Below are 12,537 nucleotides of genomic sequence, written 5' to 3' on the forward strand. Positions count from 1 at the left end.
ATAATGCCTTTGATATTCACCCATGCTGTTGAATGTATCAGTAGTTGGTTCTTTTTGTTGCTTAATAATATTCCATTGTCTAAATCAGTGGTCGGCAAACCGCGGCTTATGAGCCACATGCTGCTCTTTGGCCCCGTGGCATGGGCCACGAAGTTTCAGTCGCACTGTACGTTCATGCCTGCACGTGGTATTTTGTGGAAGAGCCACACTCAAGGAGCCAGTTTGCCGACCTCTGGTCTAGATATACTACCCACTCATCAGTTTATTCCAGGACATCTGAGTTATTTACTGCATTGTTCATATCTGTAGGATTCCTAGGTTGTATGGTAAGTGTTTGTTTAACTTTATAAAAAATTGACAAACTATTTTCCAAAGTTGCTATGCCATTTTGCATTCTGAATTCAAATATAAAGGGTGTCCCCAAAAATGTATACTTGGTTTAACAGCCCAAATTTAAAAATGAAATGTATAATTAATAAACACTGCCTTTATAATTATTCAAACTGTACATGTACATTTTGGGGGATACCCTATATAAGAGTTCCAGTTGTTCCACATGATTGCCAGCATGTGGTATTCCTAGTATTTTTTTTTATTGCAGCCATTCTGTTAGATGTTTAGTGGTACTTCATTATGGTTTTTATTTACATTTCCCTAATGGGTAATGATGTTGAGCATTTTTTATGCACTTATTTTCTATGTGCATAAAATCTTTGGTGAAGTGTTTGTTCATGTCTTTTGCCTATATTTAAGAAGATTTTGGGGTGTTTTTTTTTTTTTTTGGTTTTTACTGTTTAGTTTCAGGAGTTTTTTATTTATTCTGTTTATAAGTCCTTGGTCAGATATGTGATTTGCACATATTTCTTCCAGTCTGTATCTTAGTCTTTTAGTTACTTAACAGTGTCTTTATAAAGCATAAAATTTTAATTTTGATGAAATCCAATTTACAATTATTTTTCTTTTATGGTTCATGGTTTTAGGTCTTATTTACAAAATCTTTGCCTAATCCAAGGTCATAAAGTTTTATCCTATTTTCTTATAAAAGTTGTGTAGCTTTATTTCTTACTAGAGGCCTAGTTCATGAATTCATGCACAGGCGGGGTCCCTCAGGGTAGCCTGTGGGGATCAGGCCGAAACCCGCAGTCCAATGCTGCCTGCCACTCATGCCTGCTGCTCCCACTCATCCTGGCCCCACTGTACCTGCCGTCGGTCCAGAGGGTGTTGAGGGGGGACCGGGATGCGATTGGCCCTCTGGGCGGGTGGTGGGATGCCCTTGCAGGCTGGGGATCCAGATCCATCTTGCTGATGTTCACAAAGGTTGTTGGGAGCCACCTGGTGGCCATTTTTATATTGTTTTTTCCTTGCAGAGCCTCTAGGGAGGGGAAGTGGCCTAGGTGCCTGAGGCCAACTTCCAAGAGGCCAGTGGCGCTGTCAGGATTGTGCTGGTGGTGCCGGTCCATCAGTGCCTGGCCCGTTCTCCAGAGATTGGACCTGTGGACTACTGAGGGAGTGAGTGGCTGCAGCCAGGTTGGGGGGGCCACCTAGGCAGGGCAGTCAGCTGAGTGGCACTCCTGCTGTGGGAGCACACTGACCACCAGGGGGCAGCTCATTTGGTCCTTTGGTCCCTTAGGCTTATATATATATAGACTAGAGGCCCAGTGCACAAAAATTTGTGCACTCAGGGGGGTCCCTCAGCCCAGCCTGTGCCCTCTCACAGTCTGGGACCCCTCAGGGGATGACCACCTGCTGGCTTTGTCCTGCTCTCTGGGAAATTGGGCCTAAGCTGGCAGTCAGACATCCCTCTGGCAGCCCGGGAGCCCTCGGGGGATGCCCACTTGCCAGAAGGGAGCAGGCCTAAGCTGCAGTTGGACATCCTTAGTGCTGCTGAGGAGGTGGGAGAGGCTCCCACCACCACTGCTGTACTGGCAGCCATCAGCCTGGCTTGTGGCTGATCAGAGCTCCCCCTATGGGAGCACACTGACCACCAGGGGGAAGCTCCTGCATTGAGCGTCTGCCCCCTGGTGGTCAGTGTGTGTCATAGTGACCAGTCATTCCCAGTTGTTCTGCTTTAGGGTCAATTTGCATATTATCATTTTATTATATAGGCGTGCTTGGCCAGCCTGGGTGAGGGGCTGAGGGCTGTTTTCAGGCTGTCCACACCCCCTTCAGGGTGGGGGGAATCCTGCTGGGGTGTCTGGCCAGTCTGGGTGAGTAGCTGATGGCAGTTTGCAGGCTGGCCAAACCCCACAGCTGGGACACTCACCCCATGAGGGTGTGGCCAGCCTGGGTGAGTGGCTGATGACTGTTTGCAGGCTGGCCAAGCCCCCCAGCAGGGACTCTCACCCCATGAGGGTGTGGCCATCCTGGGTGAGGGGCTGATGGCTGTTTGCAGGCTGGCCACGGCCCCCAGCCACCCAAGCTCCCAGTGGAGGCTGGCTGGAAGCAGGTATCTAGGATTTATTTGTCTTCTATAATTGAAACTTTGTTGCCATGAGCAGAGGCCGTAGTCGGCTTAGGGCAGGTGGGAAGCTTGGCTTCCTCCATCACCCAGGAAACCAAGCCTCCTGCTTACTACAGCTCCATGGCTGCCGGCTGCCATCTTGGTTGGGTTAATTTGCATATAGTCACTCTGATTGGCTGGTGGGTGTAGCTTGGGCCATAGCAAAGGTACGGTCAACTAGCATCTTTGTATTTTATTAGTGTAGATATTTAGGTCTATGATCCTTTTTTGAGATAATTTTTATAAATGGGGTTAAATAATGTTCAAAGCTCATTGGTTTACATAAGACATAGAGTATCCAGTTGTTCCAGCACCATTTGTTGAAAACGTATTAATTCCACCATTTAATTATCTGGGCACCTTTTTCAAAAATCAAGTGATCAGATTTGTATCTATGGGTCTATTTTTAGAGATACTCATCTTTTCCAGTAATCTATGTGACTATTCATATACTAATACCACACTCTCTTTTTATTGTGGTGGTGATGGTGGGTGGTAGTGATGGTGGTTATTTTATTGAGATGTAATTGACATATAGCATTGTATTAGTTTCAGGTGTACAATACAATAAATCAATATTTGTATTTATTGTAAAATTATCACAATAAGTCTAGTTAACACCCATCACTATAGATTTTATTAGGAATTTTTTTTTTCATACTGTCTTGACTAATGTAGCTTCATAGCAAGTCTTGAAAGTAGGAAGCATATGCCCTCCAAATTCATTCCTTTTCAAAACAGTTAAGCTATTTTAGATAATTTCTATGTCTATATGTATTTTTATCTCATCACAATGAAAATTTTTCTCTTCTTTTTATTGTATTTATATGAGATGATGGATGTGAACTAAACTGTTATAATCATTTCACAATATAAGTAAGTCAAACCAGCATGCTGTTTACCTTAAACATATACAGTAACATATGCCAATTATTTCTCTATAAAACTGAAATTTTTTTCAAAAAGAAGAATCAGTTTGCCAAGTTGTATCAAAAAGCAAAAACAAACAAACCAAAAACCTTGCCAGCATTTTGCGTAATATTGCATTAAATCTGTAGATCATATATATATATATATTTTTATCACATTGGGGAAGTTTCTTTCTATTCCTAGTTTGCTGGTGACTTTATACCATAAATGTGTTTTCTCAAATGCTTATTATTTATTTAAATAATCATATAATTTTTATCCTTTAATCTGTTAATAGTGTGAAATGACCTGAGATAAAACCCTCATGGTGTATCATCATTTTAGTGTAGTAATTTTGCCTATTTTAAAAAAATATTTTTTTCTTATGCTTATCTTTTTATTATTAAGTTCTGTTCTTTTTTAAAAAATGCTTTGTTGTTTATGTATTACATACATCTCCTTTCTCCCCCCTTTGACCTCACCCCAGCTGCTCCCACCGCCCAGCACATGCCCTAACTCCCCTATTGTCTGGGTCCATTGGTTATGCATGCATACAAGTCCTTTGGTTGATCTCTTTCCCCAACCCCCCACCTTCCCTCTCAGGTTTGACAATCTGTTCCATCCTTCTCTGTCTCTGGATCTATTTTTGTTCATCAGTTTATGTTGTTCATTATATTTGACAAATGAGTGAGATTATGTGATATATATCTTTCTCCATCTGGCTTATTTCGCTTAGCATAATGCTCTCCAGGTCCATCCATGTTGTTGCAAATGGTAATAATTCCTTTTTTTTTTTTTTTTTTTTACAGAAGTGTAGTGTTCCATTGTGTAGATGTAACACCGTTTTTTAATGCACTCATGTGCTGATGGGCACTTAGGCTGTTTCCAAATCTTAGCTATTATAAATTGCGCTGCTATGGATATAGGGGTGCATATATCCTTTCTGGTTGGTGTTTCTTATTTTTTGGGATATATTCCTAGAAGTGGGATTACTAGGTCAAATGTGAGTTCCATTTTTAATTTTTTGAGGAAACTCCATACTGTATTCCACAGTGCCTACACAGTCTGCATTCCCACCAGCAGTGCACGAGGGTTCCTTTTTGTCCACATCCTCACCAACATTTGTCATTTGTTGATTTGTTGATGATAGCCATTCTGACAGATGTGAGATGGTACCTGATTGTCGTTTTGATTTGCATCTCTTGGATGATTAGTGACTTTGAAATGTTTTCATCTGTCTCTTGACCTTCTGTATGTCCACTTTCAAAAAGTGTACTTAGGTCCTTTGCCCATGTTTTGATTGGATTGTTTATCTTCCTTTTGTTAAGTTGTATGAGTTCCCTATAAGTTTTGGAGAGTAAACCCTTATCAGAGATAACATTGGCAAATATGTTCTCCCATGCAGTGGACTTCCTTGTTGTTTTGTTACTGGTATCTTTTGCTTTTTATTTTGATGTAGTTCCATTTGTTTATTTTCTCCTTTGTTTCCATTGTCCTAGGAGTTGTATTGGTAAAGATATTGCTATGACAAATGTCTGATATTTTGCATCCTATGGATTCTTCTAAGATTTTTATGGTTTCCCATCCTATGTTTAAATCCTTTATCCTGTTTGAGATTTTTTGTTGTTTTTTTTGTTGTTGTTGTTGTTGTGTGTTTTTTTCTGCGTGTCTATGTGTGTGTGTGTGTGTGTGTGTGTGTGTGTGTGTGTGTGGTGTAAGTTGGTGGTCTAGTTTCATTTTTTTGCATGTATCTATCCAATTTTCCCAACACCATTTCTTGAAGACTCTGTCTTAACTCCATTGTATGCTCTTGCCTCATTTGTCATATTAATTTGGCATAATGGAGTGGGTCGATTTCTGGGTTCTCTGTTCTGTTCCATTGATCTATGGTATATGTCTGTTCTTGTGCCAGTACCAGGCTGTTTTGATTGTTCTGGATTTGTAATATAGCTTAAAATCTGGTATTGTGATCCCTCCAACTTTGTTCTTCTTTCTCAAGATTGCTACGGCTATTCGGAGTGTTTTCTTATTCGATATGAATTTTTGGAGAGTTTGTTCTAGATCTGTGAAATACGCCATTGGGACTAGTATTTTAATGGGGATTGCATTGAATCTATAGATTTCTTTAGGTAATATGGACATTTGAATGACGTCGATTCTACTAATCCAAGAACACAGTATATTCTTACATTTGTTTATGTCTTCCTCTATGTTTTTTGAATGTCCTGCAGTTTTCTGAGTACAGGTGTTTACCCCCTTAGTTGTTTATTCCTAGGAAATCTTAATTTTTTTGTTGCATTAGTGAATGGGATTTTTGTTTTTTTTTAGTTTCTCTTTCTCTGAGTTCATTATTGATGTATAAAAAAGCCATAGATTTCTGGGTGTTAATTTTGTGTCTTGCTACATTGCCAAATTCATTTATTAAATCTAGTAGTTTTTTGATGGAGTCTTTAGGGTTTTCTATGTACATAGACTTAGCCTATGTCCCAATATGTGGTATATCTTTGGGAATGTCCCATGTACACTTGAGAAGAATATATATTTTGTAGCTTTGAGGTGAAATGTTCAAAAGATGTCAATTAAGTCCATCTGATCTAGTGAGTCATTTAGGATTGCTGTTTCTTTGTTGATTTTTTTGTCCAGAGGATTTATCCAGTGATGTCAATAGGGTATTAAAGTTCCCTACTATGATTGTATTGCTGTCAATCTCTCCCTTGATATGTTCTAGAACTTTTTTTTTAATGTATTTGGGTGCTTCTGCATTGGTTGCATATATGTTTACCAGAGTTATATGCCGGTAGCCGGTCCATCCTTGCTGTTTTAAGAGACCTGGCATATATGGCATATTGTTCTTAATATGTTTGCTCACCTTCTTGGCACTATGTGTTTTAACCAAGGTCACCTCTCTGAGAAAGGTTGTTTCCCCAGGTAGGGATTTTCCCCTGAAGTTAGGGAGGGAATAAAACCCCTTAACTAAGTGCTAGGTGGGTAATTCATCACTTTAACCACGAACAATCATGCTTAAGCTACATAATCTTTACTCCCTGGAATGGAGATAAGAAACGCCCTAACCTTGGGAATAGAGATTGATAGAATTGGAATCAACTGGTGTGAATACAGATGTAACAAGACAACAGGACACAGAACCTACACAGAACCTAGAGACAGAAGAACTTTGCTGGAGAGAATATGGCAAAAGATCCTAGACAGAAACTGGCCACAGAACCTAGAGACAGAACCTAGCGAGAGAACCTGGCTGAAGAACCTAGAGACAGAACCTGGCTACAGAACCTGGATAGAACATGGCAAGAGAACCTGACTAGAACCTGGTGACTGAACCTGGCTGGAGAACCTGGACAGAACCTGGCTGGAGAACCTAGCGAGGGAACATGGCTACAGAACCTGGCTGGAGAACCTGAAGAACCTGGCTGGAGAACATGGACACAGAACCTGTCTGGAGATCCTAACCAGAACTTCGCTGGAGATCCTGACCAGAACTTGACTAGAGATCCTGGCTAGGCTGCTGATCAACTGAACGCTGTCTCCGTGTCATTCCTTCTTCGCCGACTCCGTCCATACCTTTGGGGACCCCTGGACCTACTGGGGTTGGACCCCAGCAGTTATATACTCTTGTTGAATTTCTCCCTTTAGTATTATGAAGTGGCCTTCAATATCTCCAAGTGCTGTTCAAATTGGGTGTGTTTTCCTGCCCTGTCTTCTAGCTCGCTGATGCGGTCCTCCCTTTCTTCTAATCTACTGTTGAAACCTTCTATTGTGTTTTTTATTGTAACTGTATCATTTTTTATTTCTTTTTGATTCTTACGTAAGTTGTTGATTTGGTCATCTATCCTGTTTAGGAACTGTATGACCCTTACTCTGATTTCTTTTTCTGACATTTTGCATGCCTCCGTTTCATTTAGATCCTTTTCTGGCGATTCTTTCTTTTCTTTCCTTGGGGCTTGTCTCTTGGTCTCCCCATTTTTGCTGTCTCTTTCTTGCTCTGGGATCCCTGCAGGGGGTCCCAGGCATTAAAGCCCCTAGCAGTCAAATGGTCCTGGACCCCTAACCGAGGAGTTGGGTCTTCCTTGAGCTTCACACTGTTATTGTCTCTCCTCTGAGTTGTACTCCCTTCTCCCATGGTTCTGATCCCTCAGTTGTCTCTTTCTTGGGATTGGCTCATGTGGGTGCATAGTTGCTCTGGTTTGTGACTCTCTGTGAGGGCCAAGAACCCTCTGGCATGCAATTTTCTGTGCAGCCCCAGCTCCTAAGGCAGGATGGTGCCTCGGTCCCTCTGGCAGTGCACTTGCAGCATGGTACTGTGACCTGTTGCTGGGCACACCAGGACCCACCAGCAGCTCTGACCTGAAGTGGGGGTAGGGTGTGTGCCGGGTGACAGCTCTGTCTGTGCTGGGTTCAGAGCATGCACAGTTCAAAGGCTCTGTCGATGCCGGGGGCGGGGCACTCAGCAGCCGAAGGCTCTGTCTGTGCTGTTGGCCGAGCACCCACCTATCAACGGCTCTGTATCTGCTGGGTGTGTAGCACACACTGGCCCAAGGCTCCATCATTGCTGGGGGCTGGATACGCACCAGGCTGCCTCTCTGTCTGTGCAGGGGTGGGGCAACACTGGTCAGAGCCTCTGTTTCTGCCGGGGGCATAGCAAACACTGGGCTGTGGCTCTGTCTGTGCCAGGGGTGGGGTGCACACCAGCCAAAGGCTCTGTCTGTGCTGCTGGCAGAGTGCACTCTTGACAAAGGCTCTGTCTATGTGGGGGGTGGGGTGATCACTGGGTGAGGGCTCTGTCTTGGTGGGGGTGTAGCATGCACTGGGCTCTGGCTCTGTACTAGGACCAGGGATGGAGCAAGGAGTGGGGTACCCGTGGTTTGCACTCACAGCATGGGACCTGAAGCATGGGATTCTGGGACACTGGGTTTGGGCTTTGGCAAGGAGGCACAGCTCAGGAGGTCTGTCTGGCGAGCACTCACTGCAGACATTGGGACCTACATTGTGGTATCACGCTGCTCACTACTGGAGTATGGTGGTGGTTCCACGTGTGTTATGGCTGGCAAGTGGCTCCCTGCACAGGTCCTGGGGTGCTATGTGAGGTTGGTCTGTGTTTTGTTGTGGCAGCACTCCTGGCCTCCGTTACTCCCCTCTACAAGATGGCATGGGTTCCCCACCAAAGCCGAACCAGTCTGGGGTGCCCGTGGTGGCAGCAGGGGCTCCCCATCTAGGAGAGCCTGATCTTCCAGTTCCTGGGATTCCTGAGATATCTATCTGTCCCTCATTTATTCACACACATACCGCACATGTCTACACATGCCCTTCTCACCCCTTTACTCACTCAGACTATCTCCCTCTTTATTTATATATTTTTCTAGTTTCTTTTCATCTGTGGGGCTTGCCTATTTAGTATTTATTTTAAATAATACTTTTTTAAGTCTGTATAATAACTCAATCTTGATTTTTTGTATCTATCAATTTTCATTGACTATTATTTCTCTTAGGTTTTGTTTATGTATCAGATAATCATTGTATGAGTTTTAAACAATGTATAAGAAAATTTGTAGAGGTTTATTTTAAACTTAGAAATAATTTCAAACTCATAGGAAAGTTGTAAAGTAAGAAAAGTACAAAGAACATTCATATACCATTTGCCCAGATTCACCTATTGTTAACATAACATTTCACTGCTTTTACATTATAATTTAAATATGCTCTCCTTCATTCTCTTTTCTCTTTCCTCTTCCCACCTCTCTAATGTATATGTACATGTACATACTTCCACTCATATATTTTTTCTTAGCCATCTGTTTAATTTGCATACATCATGACCTCTTTACCCCTAAATACTCCAAGGCATATTTCCTAAAGAATATTCTGTGGAGACAGTTTGAGCCTCTGGATGATGTGATTTCTTTGAACAGAAATTGTTATATTTTTCTAGCTTTTCTGGCTAAGATTTAGCTAAAAAATTTAGTCTGCCATTGCCAGAAATTTCTAAAGTTTTATTGCTGTTGTGTATTTTCCTATTGTGAGGGCCAGTCTCTCCTCATTACCCTTCTTTTATAGAATTTCTTTACTATTGCTACTTATTTCTTTTTCTATATGAAGTTTTAAAATAAGTTTCTCTTGTTTCTAAATAATTCATTTTTAATTATTAAATTATGAATTAACTTTGGAAGATTGATATTATCATGTTAATATTCCTACATAACAACAGGGTCTGTTTTTCCATTTCTCCAAAACTTCTTTTGGAATCCTCAGCAGTCTTTTACTTTCTCTTCATTTTTTCTTCTGCTCACAGCAAGATGGATTCTGGATATACTCCGAGTACTGTAACAACCATCTGGACGCCTGCATGGAGCTCTCCAAACTGATGAAGGACAGCCGCTATCAGCACTTCTTTGAGGCCTGTCGCCTCTTGCAGCAGATGATTGACATAGCTATTGATGGTTTCCTTCTCACTCCAGTCCAGAAAATCTGCAAGTATCCCTTACAGTTGGCTGAGCTCCTCAAGTATACTGCCCAGGACCATAGGTAAGGGATTAATGGAGGCAAGAGTGAAGGAGAGAGCCTCCTCTACATGTTGGTTCTTACTGAGTATGTATGTTTTTTTTCCTTGTCTGAGCTTCTGTTAGCTTCTTTGCACAATGGGATGATGACAAATTCTTGCTTACCTCACAAGGCTGTTATGTGTATAAAGTAAGGGAAGGCTTATGAGAGTTGCTTATAAAGTTGTAAATCAAGTTTTCTTGCATTATAGTGTCTCTGTTACTGGTTTTTAAGAGCTTGTTTATGACTAAAGATGTTAACCATTTCTCATGTGTTGCAAATGAAATACCATGTTTTTTGTTGCTATTTTATTCTGGTGTTTTACTTTTTGGTTGTATCAAACTTGTGTATTAAATATGATCATGTTCTGTTTTTAAAAAGTTGTAAGTCAGTATGCACAAAAAAATCATTATGCATCATCATTATTGTACAACTTAAACCCTGCCTTCAGGGAGCCTACAGTCTGGTCCTTAGTCCTGAGTTTAGCCAAGTAATTCAACACAGATGGAGTAATTGTTCAACTGTTATTTTCAATTCTGCTTAATAGATTTAAATATTTTGGTAACAGCCTGCCCAACTATACCGACCTTACATTTATTCTGCAAGGCTAACTCCTTGGTTTTCTTTATCTTTTCTATCCTGCTCTGCCTCATTCCAACTGTACTTTCCCATTAGACCCTGAACATACTGGGGGAAAATAGACTTGAAACTTCCTCTGAAGTTTTTTGCAAAGGTTTTTAATATTTTCAAGAAAACCAACTCAAAATGGACCAAGGAGTTTATCTCTCAGAATGGAAATGGCATCCCTAACCCCCTACCAGTAAGGTATATGCTGGGAGTCATCTCCAATAATGGGGGTGATCTAAAGTGAACCATCCCCCACTCTCCCAGTCTTTCAAGTGTTTTACTTCATGAACTAGAGTCCTCAGCCTGTTTCTAGACTGCCTTTAATTGGTATTAAGTTCCTGACCTTAGACCAGTTGGCCCAGCTCTCTGCTTTCTTTCTGATTGAATACTCCAAGTAGAAAGAAGGCCTTTGCCCAATTGTTTTAGCTTCTTATCTGATTTGTATTAGGCCTGCTTTCTACTTTTATTTGGCTCCATTGCCTAGGTTCCTTGGATCTGACTTGTAGACCTAGTTGCTTAAGGCCATGGGTGTTGGCCAGTTGGTTTTGTTTATGTCAAACTTCTAGGTCAATCCATGCATTTATTTTTAAGTTGATGTTTTTCTAAGCAAATCATGGGTCATGTGCTTCAGTAGTTTTGGAGCCCTGAACATATTTCAGATATGAATCCAAATACAGTGGCACTGGACTCTCCCTTTGTGTGAGTAACACCACCAGTAGTAATTCTGTCTTCCATGCTCTGTTGGCTATGAGGGAGGCAGGTAGAGAGAAGGACCTTGCAAAGGAGGATTCTGCTCTCTCCTCCTTCAGTCTGTTTGCTAGCTTGGGAATGATGGGAATATTCATTAGGTATGACATTTGGAGGTGACTAAATCTCATTTAAAAAGATTTAATACAACTCATTGTCAGAACTGAGTGCCAAGTTTTCTAAGGACACAGTTTCTTGTGAGAGCTAACTAGGACACTGAAGAACCCCCACTAAAATTAAGATATTTTGAAAATAAAAATGGAAAATATTTATGGCACTTATAATGGAAAGACCCTTAAAGGAACGTATTCTAGTCAGATTTCCTCCTTCTATAGCTGGAGAGACTGAGGCCCAGACAGTGAAATTACAAAGAACAAGTCCTTGGAAAAACAGGGACACAAATTTTGGACAGTGGTCTGAGAACTTAGCTTTTTTATTTTTTTAACTGTAAGTTGTTTTTTGTTTTGTTTTTTAAAAACCTCACTCGAGGATATGTTTATTGACTTGAGAGAGAAACATTAATGTGAGAGAGAAACCTCAATCAGTTGCCTCCCTACACGCCCCAACCTGGAATAGAACCTGAAACCTAGGTATGTGCCCAGACCTGGAATCAAACCCACAACCTTTTGGTGTACAGGATGCTACTCCAACCAGCTGAGCCACCTATCCAGGACTGGGAACCTAACTTTTTAAACCTTTTTAAAGAGCTCTCCAAATGATTCCATGCCCAAGAAGGTTTGTCAGCCATTGTTTTAGCCCATCTGCAAGGTGTCTTCCGGTTAACTCGTGATATCATGAGCCTAAATGCCATTCACAGTTATACTTCATGGTGTTAAATGACCAGAAGCAGCCACTATTGTACCTAAATCTCAGTGGAGCAGCCTCCAGACCAATAGTTTTAAAACTGGTATATTCAAACAGTGGTTCTCAGATGTTTTTATATCACAGTTCATTTCCTGCCTAATCCTGAGTATCTGTTCCATGGAACCTAACAGGAGGCTCTAAAAACCATACTTGGGGATGAATGATTTCAACTAGGTAAATTATATGTTACATAATTGCTTTTAAGAGCTCAGAAAGACCATGTTCAAAGCACAGTAAAAAGATATGTTAGTTTCTTAGGCCAAAGCAACCTCAGGGCCTTTCGAGTTTAATGGGAACCAATAAGATAGGTCATCTGCCTGGGATTTGCCATTCCTGTG

The 12,537-nt window shown here is 41.4% G+C and overlaps 1 protein-coding gene across 7 annotated transcripts in view; it reads left to right on the forward strand.

The window, feature by feature from the left end:
* Positions 1–12,537, forward strand: part of ARHGEF9 (Cdc42 guanine nucleotide exchange factor 9) — a 330,612-nt gene that overhangs the window by 242,017 nt on the left and 76,058 nt on the right. For all 7 annotated transcript variants that reach the window (XM_059678479.1, XM_059678480.1, XM_059678485.1 and 4 more), the window contains one exon: positions 9,714–9,946. In XM_059678479.1, coding sequence (XP_059534462.1) covers positions 9,714–9,946 — 233 coding nt within the window. The remainder of the gene's footprint in view (positions 1–9,713; positions 9,947–12,537) is intronic.

The sequence above is a fragment of the Myotis daubentonii genome, chromosome X (assembly GCF_963259705.1).
Source record: "Myotis daubentonii chromosome X, mMyoDau2.1, whole genome shotgun sequence".
NCBI lineage: Eukaryota > Metazoa > Chordata > Mammalia > Chiroptera > Vespertilionidae > Myotis > Myotis daubentonii.